We start from the raw sequence: 15,793 nt of genomic DNA, 5'->3' as shown, positions 1-15,793 counted from the left end.
TAAGGGGTCCTGGAAGTCTGGTAAGTGGAAGTCCATAGAGAGTGGACCCTCACACCATTGCACCTTATTTTTTGGCACAGATTGTCGCCAATTTACATATTAAGGCGCACCTAAGCACACTGCATCTTCACTGGATACTTGCTCAAAGAACTGAATCTGTTTGGGACTTTATTTATTCATTTATTATATGTATCTATATATGCACCATTGCAAGTTTTATTGATTTATAGATTGTAGTAATTGCCCCTCATAGAGTGGAAAGGTTTCTGACCACGCGTAATGCGGACAAGATTCTGTCTTCTATCTCCGTCTTACGTGTGGTCAGTCGGATGGGGATCCCTCCCTGTTCGGGCACTGGCGGCAGGATGTTCCTACTCTTCTTGAGGAGGACTGGGATCCTGGGATTCAACAATACCTACCCACAATGATCTCAGCCAGAGATAGGCTTATCCAGCTAAAATGTTTGCATAGAGCGTATTATACTCCACAGCGTTTGACCAGGATCTATCCTTCGTATTCGCAGATATGTCATAAGTCTCAGCAGGTGGTTGGGACCTTCTTTCATGTTGTCTGGGAGTGTCCGAGAATTCAGGAGTACTGAAGGGAGGTGGTGGATGAGATGAGTATAGTGTAAGCCGTACAGGTGCCCCTGGACCCTAGGATACTTCTTTTGGGCATGGGTGGCTTGGCAACACAGGCTAAATACCTGAAACTGTTTTATTTGTCTTTTTATGCCAGGAAGGCTCTCTTGCGAAACTGGAGGGGGCCTGCTCCCCCCACGGTCGCCCAGTGGTGTGCGTTGGTGGACTCAGCCCTTCCGTTATATAAACTGACCTATATGGGACGTCAATGCCCACAGAAGTTTGGGAAGATATGGGATCCGTGGCTTGGGGCCAGGTCTTTACAAATTTAGATTCCAGGGGCTTACCTTGGTGGCGGGGGGGGGGGGGGGGGCTGCTCCATTACTTTGTTTTATGGGCAATATACTAGACTGGATTCCCCTGGGGGTATGGGAGGGGGAATGACACAATTGTGGTATCCCCTGCCCCGGCCCTCTGGCCCCACACCCACTCCTCCCTAGGAGACCCTGAGTATCAGTGGGTCTGAGATTCGGTTACTACCTAGTTTTGCTTGTGTTTGCTACCCTTAGATGACATATTGTGCTAGTTCCTGATGTTTGCATACCATACTTGAGTTTGTGCACATGAGTTTTGTATATACTGCTCTGTTTTTTGGATAATGTACCTTGATGGTTGTTTCTGTTAATGCTGTTTTCTGTTAATAAAACGTTTCTGTTAAAAAAAAAAAAAAAAAGTGAAAGTTTGATTTACGATTGTTTATCTGTCTCTGTCCCATTACTTTTGGTCCCTTAAAAAGTGGGAGGCACATATACAAACTGTTGTAAATCCTACACCGTTCACCTGATTTGGATGTAAATACCCTCAAATTAAAGCTGAAAGTCTGCAGTTAAAGAACATCTTGTTTGTTTCATTTCAAATCCATTGTGGTCGTGTATAGAGTCAAAAAGATTAGAATTGTGTCGATGTCCCAATATTTATGGACCTGACTGTAATCAACTAAGCCCAGCATGAGACAAGGCTTTAACCACTTTACCACTAAGTACTGTAATAGTACTGCGGCAAAGTGGCTCGTTCCCGTCTGACGACGTAGACCTACATCGCCAGACTCCTCCCCTGTAGGCGGCGCTCACGCGCTGCCGGAGGCGCGCTCCCGCTGTTTTCATTCACAGCGGGAGTCGGGCCAGGGGAGGAGCAGCGGCGATCGTCGGGGATCTAGTGTGGAGATCCGCCCGCCTGTGTAAACACAAGCGGGCGGATCTCCTCAGTGACAGGGAGTGACAGATCGGAGTGTTCAGCATAGCTGGACATCCGATCTGTCCCTGTCTCACACAGTCACCTCCCTCCCCACACGTTAGTAAGCACCAGGCATACATTAACCCCTCCCTCTCCAATAAAGTTAACCCCTTCCCTGCCAGTGTCATTTTTACAGTAACAGTGCATATTTATAGCACTGATTACTGCAGTAATGTCACTTGTACCCCCAAAAGTGTCAAAAATGTCAGTCAAGGGTCCGATCTGTCCGCCGCAATGTCGCAGTCCTGCAAAAAAAAAAAAAAATCGCAGATCGCCGCCATTACTCGTTAAAAAAAAAAAAAACACCAAAAATGACAAATCTTTCCCTTTGTTAGTAAACGCAATAACTTTTGCGCAAACCAATCAAAATACGCTTATTGCGATTTTTTTTACCAAACATGGGTAGCAGAAAACAAATTGGCCAAAATTTAAAAAAAAATTGGTTTTTACATTTTTTTGGGGGGAATTTCATATAAAAAAATGTGAAAAATATTGTTATTTTCTCAAAATAAACGCTATTTTTTTGTTTATAGCGCAAAAAGTAAAAATCGCACAGGTGATCAAATACCACCAAAAGAAAGCTCTGTTTGTGAGAAAAAAAGGACGTCAATTTCGTTTTGGTACGGCGTCGCACGACCGCGCAATTGTCAGTTAAATTCGCACAGCGCCGAATCGCAAAAAGTGGCCCAGACGTAAGACAGCAAAATGCTCTAGTGGTAAAGTGGTTAAATACAGTCAATCACAAGCACAGGAAGAGGGTGCTGATGAGGATTCCAGGTGGCCAGAGGTGACCAAATCCTTGCAGGTGAGCAGTGGAATCAACCTGGAGTTCTGTGTGGTGCTTGAGAAGCAGTGGCAGCAGCAGAACGGTGCTTGCTTAAAAATGAATGGCAGAAAAAAGAGCACTAAAACAAGCATGTTCAGTCCAACAGGGTCCAGGTACAACCTCCAAAAAAGATTACTGAGAAAATAACCAGTGGCGTAACAAGGAATGTTGACTGATGTCACAGAGGAGTAGCAAAACAACTTGTTTGAAGATTCCAGAGGAAAAGTAAAACTACAAAAGAATCCTAGGAGGTTGGGTGCCTTTTCAGTAGTGCCGAAGAAAACATGTCCAGCCTCCTAATACACTAGCAAAAAACATGCTAGATAAGAGGAGGGTTCAAACAGCGGATGGTGTAAAACATTTCTGTTTGCCAGTGTCCCAAACTCCTGTAGGCCAGGGGTGGCTTCCACAAAGCCTGGGGAACAGGTTACGTTCCACCCCTTTTTAGGATGGGACATGGAACATGTTTGCACTGCTGCTGCCACTTGCCAATCCCCTCTCTCCTTGTGACAGCAGTACAGGAAGAAGCTCCCTTTACAAGCTGTCACTTTTTTAGGGAGGCTGTGTAGGGCTCCGCCCACACAGCTGCATCATTCATTCACAGAGTTCTGTGAATGAATGAACTACGAGTATCGATATCCTTTGCGGCTTGTAGTTCTCAATGAATTACCATGGTGCTGTTGAGTACTGTGGTAGTTCACTGATTGTTCCTGTCAGAGTGAAACTGCCTGCCCATACGATGTACAGCCAGACAGCTTACTCTCACAGTCTGCAGGAGACCTGCATGGCACCAGCGATCTGCTGATCGTTGGTGCAATGCTTTCTAGGCATCAACAAAAAATAGTAAATGTCTTGGTTTTGTTTTTTTAAAAAGGTGAACTTATCTTTTAACTAATCTATATAAAAATCATTTTAGAGCTCATTTAAAATTGTCTGTTGCAGAGTGGAAAACTGTTCTGTGGTCAGATGATTTGAAATTTTACATTCTTTTTGGCAACCATGAGCGGCTCATCTACCAGACCAAAGAGTAAAGGGACCTTCCAGTTTGTTATCAGCATTCAGTTCATTAGTGCATAAAGAATGACCACCTTGCATATCTGGAAAGACACCTTCAATGGTGAAATATATTTAGGTTTTAGAGCAGAATATGCTCCCATTCAGACAACGTTTTTTCAGGGCAAGCCTTGCATATTTCAGCAGGACAATGCTAAACTGCGTACTGCGTCTATGACAACAGCATGGCTTCATAGTAGAAGAATCCCGGTGCTTAATTGGTCTGCCTGCTGTCCAGACCTTGCTACAATTGAAAATATAGCAAAGAAATCTTAGGACTGTTGATCAGTTAGAATCCTATGTCAGGCAAAAAAAAAAGGACAACCTTTCTCTCCAACTCCAGCAACTGGTCTCCTCAGTTTCCAGACATTTAGAGTGTTCTTCTGCTGTGTGAGATATAGGGTGTAGCTGCAAGCTGGAGAAAATTTTCTGTATTCTATCAAGCAGGAGAGGGAAGTTATGAAGGTTGCCAGCTTATGCTATTGTTTATGATTCAACAGGGTATTTCCATTTTTTTCATTTAGCGGAAAGTGGACATTTGCACATTTATGATTTATGAGTAGAATGGTGAGCTTTTTGAGAAGATGTTGCACGTATGTATTTGGACACATACAAGTTTTTATACGTTTAATTTATATATCAACATGCATATAAAGTTTTATAGGGTATTTATTTTAAGATATCAAATGTATCTATAAGTTTAAATGAATTGGAGAATTGAATTGAGCACATATGAGTTTTTTGCACTTGCGCTGTATATATATTTGAATAATAGTTTGATCATATTAGGGGTGATCGGATACAGCAGCTGAGTAGATAGGGGAAAGCATGGGTGAAATTAATTTGTACAGTAATTTTCATGTATATATTACCTTGGAGTTCTGGTCCCAGGATGTTCAGAAGAGCACTCAGGCAGCGTCCCAGACTTCGATGAACCTCTGCATGTGACGGAGATGTTGTTAACAGCGCAGTTAAGAGAAGGGTAAGTGTGGGCTCTATGTGAACATAGTATAGCGGTCCTGAGGAATCCATGATGATGGACAAAGAATGCAGGGCCCAGGTCTGTAGAGTAATACATTAATTGATATACACAGGCAAAAGTAATATTTTGATTTTTTTTGTGTGCATTTACACATTGTGATGGTTAATAAATCGTGTTCAACATCCATGCAGTATCATTCAATGTGACAGTATGCTCTATTTCCTCTAAAAAAAAAATTCTAAAAAAAAGACTTTCCTAATATTTGTGTTATGTGACAGGAAATCCCATATACAGTTCATCTACCTGTTACATTCCATAAATCCTTTGTTAATTGTCGATGCACAAGCTTCTATTATTGTTTACAATGTAACCATCCCCAACTGCCTAGTTACTCCTATTCTACCAGTTCAGGAGTTAGGTTTCCATTGAAAGAAACATAATTTATTTAAAAAAACATATCATGCCTTAAGTGTTCTAATCTGCAATCCTATAACTTCTATATATCACAAAGGAGTACCTTATTGTTTGTAAAAATAGCTGGTTTACATAGGCCTTTACAGTACATAGTTTTTAGAAAATGTAAAGGAAAAACTAGAGAGATTGTAAAATCAGATTAACATCTGTTGGCAGTTTGAAGCAAAGCTACGTACAATTTGCCCACGCAGGGCAAATACCGGGTTAAGTTTTTGACTATTCCAACAGGCTGTACAAAATCATCTTCGTTTTGCTCTCTCACACTGGTCTGTTTACCCAGGAAGTGGAACAATCCCTGAACTTCCTGGTATAGGAAAAAAAATAAATCATTCCCCTTTCTTACACATGAGTTGAGGGTGTGGCAAAATTGCAGTGTGTAATGTACAGTACTTAGTGCAGGTGTCAGGAGTATTTGGAAATGTACAGAATTTAGGTCAGAAGTGGATAACACAAAGTGCAAGGGTCAGGTGTACAGAGTGCATAGGGCACAAGTTTTAATTAGAAAAAGGGTTGCCAAGTGCAACCCAAGTGAAGTATATTTTGTCCTACAGAACATGCCTTACTCTGAGCCCTAACACAAGCCCTTCACAGCAGCCACAGTACAGTAACTCTATTTTTACTTCAAAAATGTTGTAGTGCACAATAACAAGTGACTGCAGAGTAGACAAGTGCAAAGGGAGTGGTAGAGCCGCAAGGCTCCCCCTAATTACACACACACTACACTGCTGCTGTCCTATTTGTGCCACACAGCACACCTAAACAGCTGCCAGGCTCCAAACGCCAACCCATCCTCTGCCAAATATCTCACGTATATTCTGTAGCTTCTATTGGTCACTGCGCCATGCTTACAGCCTTGTCTGGGTAATAAGTTGAATGCAGGCAGCAGGCAAAGGGGGAAGACATCTCGTGCAGCTCTCGGATTTGCAAGCCTGGAATACTGCAGCAGCACTGTGATGTGAAAGAACATCCAATGGCTGTGTCCCATTGTCGGGTCGGTGCAGTGTGGGCTATGGAGATCAGATGGCTGTTTGTTATAAGAGATCTCCCTGCCTGCTGCCCGACCCATTGCTGGGCATGCGCAATAGGATGTGTGCCCAACACCTTTGCGATGTTGTCAAAATTCCCTACCTATTCTGCGCATGCGCAGTAGGACGCGTGACACAGCTACAGCTGATGCATGACGAAGCCACAGCTGATCCGCACCGGAAATGACGGAGGTAGGGATTTCTGATGGGGTAGGGAGATCTTATAGAACACCGGCGTCATTCCGGACCGCCTCTCTCCTGAGTGATGGCGTGCATGTGCGGCGTCCACATGGTTGCCAGGCGACGGTAGACGCCGGGGAACCTTCATTCCGGAATGCTGAGAAAGCGACACCATCTGCCATTGCGGATGAGGCTCTCTCTGCGTCGGGAGACACTCACCTGTCTATGGTTATGGGGTATATATATATATATATATATATATATATATATATATATATATATATATATATATATATATATATATATAAGAGAGAGAGAGAGAGAGAGAGAGAGAGAAAGAAAGAGATACAAAACCGCATTATTCATACATCCTGTTGAAACGCTGGTTGAAGAGGACACGCTCCCCACACTACCACCCACCCTACCCATGTACGTTTTTATCACTTCCCCCCTGCACCTCGCTGCTTCACCAGTAACTACACCATGTTATTCACATGGTTGTATCTTTATTCACAGAATATCTCTGGAATTCCACTTGATGCTACCTGTATCTTTGAAATATAGGTACCTTTAGAATTATTTCCATCTTGCAATCAATCCTTTTCTTTCTTGCACTTGTTTTCACCTGCCACTCGGTCATTCACTGTTCAAACTTAGTGATGGTTCTTTCACAATATTACATACACACTTTCCCTCTCCATTCTCTTTTTTTCACTTTTTTTTGCGGTGTCTCCCCATAACTCTCTGGTGATGAGATCCAAGGGCATTTGGGTCCTTTTTCCCTTTCTCTCCTTTCCTTCTCTCTCCTCTCTTTCCCTCTTTCTCCCCTCCCTTCCTTTTTTCTTTTTATTGTATCCCTCCCCCTCTTTTTTCCCTCCCCTCTCTTCCTTTCCTTCCCTTTTTTTCCTTCCTTCCCCCCCTCCCCCTGTCTTCTCCCTCCCCCTTCCCTCATTCCCTCCCCCTTCCCACTCCTCGTTTTCCCCTTTTCCTCTTCTTTCCCCTCACCTCCCTTTCCTCTTCCTTTCCCTCCCTTTTTTCCCCTCCTCCCACCAACGTCCTCACACTTTATTCACACAGTCTACATTATTTGGCCTTTTCGCAAATTGGATTTATTGAATAAATTTTTCTCATAGACAGGAGCTCTGTCCCCGCATGGTGAGCCTTAGGTGTGGTTCCTTGTAGGCCGGTGTGCGCCATGCCTGCCCTTCGTGGGAATATGGGAGAACAGCTTTCTCCTTTGGGAGGATAGGGTTTTACATTCATATAATTCATTTATGCTAGAAATGACCGTACTTTATTGGATGTAATACTAGGTTTCTAATTGTACAATGTTTTTCATAGACATCACACACCCCCTGAGGAAGACCTTACATTAGAGGTCGAAATGCGTCTGGGTTCTCCTTATTTGGATGTGATGATCTTGTGTCACTGTCCTTCGCTTGTAGCAATGTGTGATAATCGACCTAACATATTAAGCCTTTGTAACCAGAGCTCATATTTTACGCCTTTGTAATTTCAAGGTTATTTTATATAATACATTTTTTCAATAAAGTTTTATATTTTTTTTACACCCAAAGACATATTTATATTCGCTGCTTAAAAACCCCTGGGGGCTCTTTTTCTCTTTTTTCTCTCATGACCAGGTAATATGGAGCTCAACCAGAAACAACTGGAGCTCACCTAGCAAAAATATACACCTTCAAAGAGAACAAAAAAGATTCTCTTTGAACAGAAGCCTGCAAAACCTTGCGGCCAAAGAAGGCATCTGAAGATGCCAACAACACATCAACTTTGTAGAAATTTGTGAACGTATGCACAGACGACCAAGTGCTGCTTTGCAAACTTGCATCACTAACGCCTGATGGCGAAAAGCCCAATGGACACTCAGAGCTCTAGTAGAATGCATCTTCACTGGGAAAGGAGGAACCTGACCCTTCAGCGAATAAGCCTGAACAACCGTTTGCCTGATCCACCTGGAAATAGTCGCAGCAGACGAAGCCAATCCCCTACACCCGAGGTCCCTCAGTAAGGACAAAGAGAGCATCTGACTTTCTAAAAGACTCAGTAACCGCGAGGTAAACCCTGATCACAAGCCACATCCAAAGAATGCAAGGCAATTTCCTTAGGATGCTTGGGCTTTGGACAGAGTGAAGGCAGCACAATGTCTTCATTCAAATGAAAATCATAAACCACTTTAGGGAGAAAAGTTTGATTTGGTTGGAGTACCACTTTATCTCTGTGGAACACCAGATAAGGGGAACGGCAGGACAACGCCGCCAACTCAGACACCCACCAAAAAGGCAACCTTCTGAGAAAATGAAGGCAGAGGAATCTCCCAAATTTTCTCAAAAGGAGGCTTTTGGAGAACAGATAATACCAGATTTAGATCCCTCTGAGGTAGCCGGGACCGCCTCGGAGGAGCCATATGGTGCACTCCCTGAATGAAGGTACAAATCAAGGCATGCTAAGCTAACGGGCGTTGAAAATATATCGCCAAAGCCGACACTTGGTCTTTTATAGTGCCCAAAGCCAACCGCTGTTTTACCCAAAACCCTAGCAACCAAAAACAAGAGAGGGTGCAACTTCAACAATTCGCACCATGAAATGTACGATTTCCACGTACGATGATATATCTTCCTAAAGGTCGACTTCCTAGCCTTCAAGAGCGTAGAAGTCAGAAAGACCTCTATCCCTCAACACCTGGCCTTCAATAGCCATGCCATTAAAGCCAGCGACTGTAAAGCAGGATGGAAGATCGGACCTTGAGACAGCAGATCTTCCCTGGGAGGAAGTCTCCAAGGAGCATCGGCGACCAACCTTACTAGGTGTGCGTACCAAGACTGGTGAGGCCAGTCTGGAGCTACCAGAATGACCTGAATCCCTTCCACCTCTATTCTGCATAGAAGCCTCGGCAGAAGTTTCAGTGGAGGAAAGGCATAAATCAGCCGATACCGACCCCAAGGAGCCACCAGTGCATCTGCGCCGTCGACCAGAGGATCTCGAGATCTGGCCATGAACCTCTGCACCTTCTTGTTGAGGCGAGAAGCAAACAGATCGACCTCGGGTGTACCCCACCTGACCCACAGGAAAACACCTTCGAGTGTAGGGACCATTCCCTCGAGATCCAACACCTGACGACTCAGGTAATCCACTTGCCAGTTTTCCACACCTGGGATGTGCACAGCAGAGAGAGCTGGAACAAACTGTTTCTGCCCAGGCCAACATTTCGACCACATCCCTGGCCGCCAAAACACTCTTGGTGCCCCCTGGCAGGGCCGGTGCTAGACTATTTTACGCCCTAGGCAAGACCAGCTACTCGCGCCCCCCCCCTGCCCCCAAAAAAATAAAGTAACAAGGGAAGGGGTTAAAAACTCCTCATACCCAGTGACCCTGATCTGATGGTTCCTCTATGTTATGCTGTCATACCCAGTGACCCCCATATTCCTCCATGTCACACCTTGGGACCCTAATGTCCCTCTATGCCACACCAAGGGACCCCGATGATCCTCCATGTCACACCAGGGGCACCTGATGTTTCTCCATGTCATACCCAGAGACCCTGATGTTTTTCCATGTCACATCTGGGGACCCTGATGTTCCTCCATATCACACCTGGGGACCTCAATCCCCCATAGCACACCCAGGGACCCCAATTCCTCATGGCACACCTGGTGACCCCAAAACCCTGTTACACCTGGTGACCCCTAACCCCCATGGCACACCTGGTGACCCTGATTCCCTTTCACACCAGGGAACCTCCATGTCATACCCAGGGACCCTGATCCCCTGTTCTGGGGACACTCACTGGGCGGTATGAAGAGAGTGGCCCACACTCTGCCCTCCTTCACCATGATCCGGCTGATTCCTTCTCCTAGGATGCTCCTCTCCAGGACCACAGTGCTCACCACAGCTCCAACCGGCTCCTGATGAAGGGAGAAGCAGCAGTCAGATAGCTTTGCACGTCCCTAATCCCCAACCGCCTCAGACCATTCCGGTGCCTCGTTTCTGCTCCAGCAAAGGTGCCACCCTCCAGTGCCAACCTTGGGGTCAGGTTCAGCTCTCCTCTGCTCCCTGCTTAATACCGACCCAGGGAAATGAACGGCTGCCCACCAGCTCAGTGCAGAGAGTCACTTCCTGCCCAGGGTTTACACCCCTCAGCTCCAGCCAAAGAGGATCATCATGCATGCAGGCAGCACTCCTGTGGGCTCCCTTCCTGCCTCTTGCCCCCCCCCCCCCCAACAGTGGTGGAAAGCCAGGGCCTGGTAGTTCAGCCACTGCCCCAGACACCTGGCATCTTCCTCTGTCCATTCTTCCTCCCCCACTGCCGCCCCCTCCCCTCAGCTCACAAGGATCATTCATGATGGACAGAGTGCCAACTCATGTCTGCGCCCCTAGGCTGCAATGCGCCCTAGGCGGCTGACTAGTTTGCCTAGTGAAAGCACCGGCCCTGCCCCCTGGTGATTGATGTAAGCCCCAGCTATGCCACTGTCCGATTGAATCAGAACCGTACAATCTTGCAGACGAGTCTTCGAGTGGCTCAGACAAAGTTTTGTTGCTCTGCGCTCCAAAACATTTATCAGTAGTTTGGACTCTTCTACTGTCCAGGTTCCCTAGTACCCCTAGTACAGAACTTCCCCAGTACCCCGCCCCAGTCCGACAGGCTGGCGTCCGTGGTTACCACTGTTCAAAACAATGGGAGGAAAGACTTGCCCTGGCATAGTGCTGGAGAGTGAAGCCATCATAACAGAGCAGATGTTGTGTTGTGGCTCAACCGAATCAAAGTGTCTAAAGACTTGGGATCCTTGTTCCATTTGACTAGAATCTCTCTTTGCAAAGGTCTGGTATGGAACTGAGCAAACGGAACCGCCACGAAGGTGGATATCATCAGACCCGAGGCCCGCATGCAAGTTCGCAGATAGGACAGATTGTTTGCCAGCAACAACTGGATCGCCCACAGCAACCTCTGCAGCTTGTCCGGGGGAAGAAAGACCCTCACCAAGGCTGAATCCAGAGTCAGACCCAGATAATCCAGTCTCAAGGAAGATATCAGGGCGGATTTCTTGAAATTGATGGTCCACCCAAATTCCTGCAGGGAACTGACAGTGATTGTCAGGTCGCCCATCAGGGCTGAATGAGAGTCTGCTCTTAACCACTTAAGCCCCGGAGGATTTGGCTGCTAAACGACCAGAGGGTATTTTGCGATTCGGCACTGCGTGACTTTAACGGACAATTGCGCGGTCGTGCGACGCTGTACCTAAACGAATTTGGCGTCCTTTTTTTCCCACAAACAGAGCTTTCTTTTGGCGGTATTTGATCACCTGTGCGATTTTTTGATCACGCGCTATAAACAAAAAAAGAGCGTAAATTTTGCAAAAATAGCAATATTTTTCCCTTTTTTTTATATGAAATTCCCCCAAAAAAAAATGTAAAAATCAAAATTTTTTAATATTTTCGGCCAATTTGTTTTATGCTACCTATGTTTGGTAAAAAAAATCGCAAAAAGCGTATTTTGATTGGTTTGCGCAAAAGTTATTGCGTTTACTAACAAAGGGAAAGATTTTTGTCATTTTTGTTGTTTTTTTTTTTAACGCGTAATGGCGGCGATCTGCGATTTTTTTTGCGGTACTGCGACATTGCGGCGGACAGATCGGACCCTTGACTGACATTTTTGACACTTTTGGGGTTACCAGTGACATTTCTACAGTAATCAGTGCTATATATATGCACTGTTACTGTAAAAATACACTGGTAGTGAAGGGGTTAACTTTATTTGAGAGGGAGGGGCTGTGTGTGTCCCTAGGGGCGTGATTCTAACTGTGATTGGCTGTGGCTTCAACTGTATGCAGAGTGATCAATGGATCTACATAGTAGATCCATGTGATCATCTCTCATACAGCGAGGAGAATGACAGGCAGCTTGTTTACACAAGCTGCCTGACTTTCTCCCTCTCCCCCGCCGATCGCAGAGTGGCCGGCGGCGATCAGGGGTCCGCCGGTCACACGCGCGGGGGGGTCCGTGACCACGCGGGAGCGGGAGCGCGCCTCCGGCGGCGCGCGCTCGCTCCCTAAACCCTCACAGGCGAGCGACGTAGACCTACGTCACTTTGCCTGTGAGGGGCTGACCGCCGCCGTAGATAGTCGTGCGGCGGTCGGCAAGTGGTTAATAGGAGATCCTCCAGATACCCCAGCACCGCAATCTCTCTTTGGCGCAACAATGCCAACACCGGGGCCAGTACTTTGGTAATCACCCTGGCGAAACCGAAGAATAACACCACAAATTGATAAATGTTCTTCTGCTACAGCAAAGCGTAGGAACCGCTGGTGTCCAGTTTAGATAGGGATGAGTAGATATGCATCCTTGATCTCTATGGAAGCCAAAAAGTTTCCCACGTGTAGTGACGCCACTACCGTTCAAATAGATTCCATGCAAAAACCTTTGTAGTCGCACTAAGTGGTTCAAAACCTTGAGATCCAGAATTGGACACGCTTTGCCCTCTTTTCTGGGCACAGTAAACAGGTTTGAATAAAACCCTTGAAAGTGTTCCTGAGAGGGGACTGGTACAATCACCCCTTGCGGCAGCAGATCGTGTACTGCCTCCTGTAGATCCCTTAACGTCATCCCTTAAAGTAACTTCCCGCCCGCCATCAGACTCAGCGAAGAGGAGCAGGTAATGGAAGAAGCCGCAGTGGCCTGGCGATGGCGCCGTAGGGACCTGTCACCTGCTGCCTAGGAGCTTCGTGACCAGCGGCCTCGAGGGTTCCAAGATGGCGGCGGCGCCGCCGTGCCTGTCCACCTCTGGAGCCACTGAAACCGGGTCCCACTCCCAGCCAGCATACGGTACGCACCTCTCCTCCCCGGGGCCCCCCTTCCCCGATAGTCTCCTCTGAACTGCCGCTAGCTGACTCCCCTGCAGCCACATCCAGCCAGCCGCCTCATCCACTGCATTTATGGGGACATGCTGGTCACTGCATTGATGGGGACATGCTGGTCACTGCATTGATGGGGACATGCTGGTCACTGCATTGATGGGGACATGCTGGTCACTGCATTGATGGGGACATGCTGGTCACTGCATTTATGGGGACATGCTGGTCACTGCATTGATGGGGACATGCTGGTCACTGCATTGATGGGGACATGCTGGTCACTGCATTGATGGGGACATGCTGGTCACTGGCACTGCATTGATGGGGACATGCTGGTCACTGCATTGGTGGGGACATGCTGGTCACTGCATTGATGGGGACATGCTGGTCACTGCATTGATGGGGACATGCTGGTCACTGCATTGGTGGGGACATGCTGGTCACTGCATTGATGGGGACATGCTGGTCACTGCATTGATGGGGACATGCTGGTCACTGCATTGATGGGGACATGCTGGTCACTGCATTGATGGGGACATGCTGGTCACTGCATTGATGGGGACATGCTGGTCACTGCATTTATGGAGACATGCTGGGCACTGCATTGATGGGGACATGCTGGTCACTGCATTGATGGAGGCATGCTGTAGTAACTCTGCATTGAATGGGGGCACGCTGTAGTAACTCTGCATTGAAGGGGGCACACTATACTTTGATTACTGAAGGCCCCTTTCACACTTTTGTGACCTCAAAGTCACGCAATTTTTTGCCGCGTTTTTTGCCACAAAGCAATGCCTATTAGATTTTTTCTGTTTGCGCCCCCCCAAAAATTTTGAGCACCAGCCGCCACTGATCTAGAAGCCTTCCTAACAATGTTTTATTAAAATAAGTTTATAAGATAAGCACAGATCACCTTTTCTGAGGTTAGGCTTACTCACCTGAACTTCGGGAGATGTGGTATCTTGAGACAACGAATGTAGCACCGACACACAAGAGGCTAAGTGGTGGGAAGAGCTAAGCCCTCCAAGATATCTGTGCAAAGAACCCAGGGCTAGAGAATGGCTGGTTCTGGCCACCACATCTCTAGCCACCTTCAGTCTGAAACGTAGAAACAAATAATTATTATAAAGTAGTTCCCAACTCTGATTGCAAGACTTTGATAAAAGTACTGTGTATCAAACAATTACCAGTAATTCCTTTCACATTTATTATGCTTTTTTTGCATCCCAGTGCTGCTGATACAGGCATCTGTAGAAACATTTGACTTTCACACAGTTTTTTTTCATTTGAAATAGTATTAGCTCTTTCATAGTATTAGTTCTTTAAAAGCAGTAGCATAGAATAATAAAGCTCCAATTTCAAAAAGGGAACATTTTCAGCCAAATCTGATCACCCATCATCTTTACATTATTTAATAATCACTTGAGATGGTGCAGTGTACCCTAACCCTTACCACAAAAATGGAGGGCGGACGTGATGGGGAACCATCATCCTATCACCCTCTAAGTTCTGCCTCTAAAAGCTTCTGGCACACAATCCATACTGCTTTTAAAAGGGGCAATAGGTCTGTTAACATTACAGAAGAAAATGGACCTGATAGCAACCATCCCGCCACCCACAAAAAAAGACCTGCATGCAGATGTCAAAGGTTTCTACATGTCTGAAATTCCTCTGCATGGTTGAACAAGGTTTCCAGGCAGTGGATAAGGTGCGCGCTTTAGAACTGTACATCTATCTACATGCATGTTCTTAGGGTCAGCTCCAAATAATTGCACAAGACCAGCTTCCTGACAAAAGTAGGCCCTGGCTACACAAATTATGGTTACATGGTCACTTGTAGCTTCCTCCAGAGGATCAAGTGACAGGGCGACAATTCAAAAGACAGTTGTCACCCCTTAACAGACATGTCTGAACAAGGATTTTAATGGCAGGATCATTAGGTATTATTTTAATGCAATCTGTATAGTAAAAGGGAAAAAAAAAAGACTGAAACCTAGTTTTGAGATTAAATGAACATATTAAAGCTTACATAAATAAAATAATAAAATATAGGATTCAAAGTTATTGAGGTCAAGTCAGAAGCAATAGCCATCATTCTAAATCCACAATTCTGCAACAAAATCTGAGAGAACTATAAGTTCACTTGGCCTTCATCTCAACCACTTCTTTGACTCTCTATAGAGGGCAAACTACACTATGTTGTCAAAAGTATTGGGATGTCTTTACACGCACATGAACTTTAATGGCATCCCAGTCCTAGTCCATTGGGTTCAATATTGAGGTAGCCCACTCTTTGCAACTATAACAGTTTCAACTCTTCTCGGAAGGCTGTCCACAAGGTTTAGGAGTGTGCCTATGGGAATGTTTGACCATTCTTCCAGAAGCGCATATGTGAGGTCAGGCACTGATGTCAGATGAGAAGGCCTGGATCGCAGCCTTTGCTCGAATTCATCCCAAAGGTGTTCTATCGGGTTGAGGTTAGGACTCTTTGCAGGCCAATAAAGTTCGTCCAT

The 15,793-nt window shown here is 45.9% G+C and overlaps 1 protein-coding gene across 2 annotated transcripts in view; it reads right to left on the bottom strand.

Moving 5' to 3' along the window:
• HEATR5A (HEAT repeat containing 5A) overlaps positions 1-15,793 on the bottom strand; it is a 277,280-nt gene that overhangs the window by 109,031 nt on the left and 152,456 nt on the right. For both annotated transcript variants that reach the window (XM_082275260.1, XM_082275261.1), the window contains exons 18-19: positions 14,219-14,378; positions 4,626-4,815 (exon numbers count right to left, since the gene is read on the bottom strand). In XM_082275260.1, the coding sequence (XP_082131386.1) occupies positions 4,626-4,815; positions 14,219-14,378 (350 nt within the window). The remainder of the gene's footprint in view (positions 1-4,625; positions 4,816-14,218; positions 14,379-15,793) is intronic.

This window comes from Pelophylax lessonae, assembly GCF_965119305.1.
Source record: "Pelophylax lessonae genome assembly, chromosome: 13".
Taxonomy (NCBI): Eukaryota; Metazoa; Chordata; class Amphibia; order Anura; family Ranidae; genus Pelophylax; species Pelophylax lessonae.
This window is presented reverse-complemented; position numbering and strand designations above follow the sequence as displayed.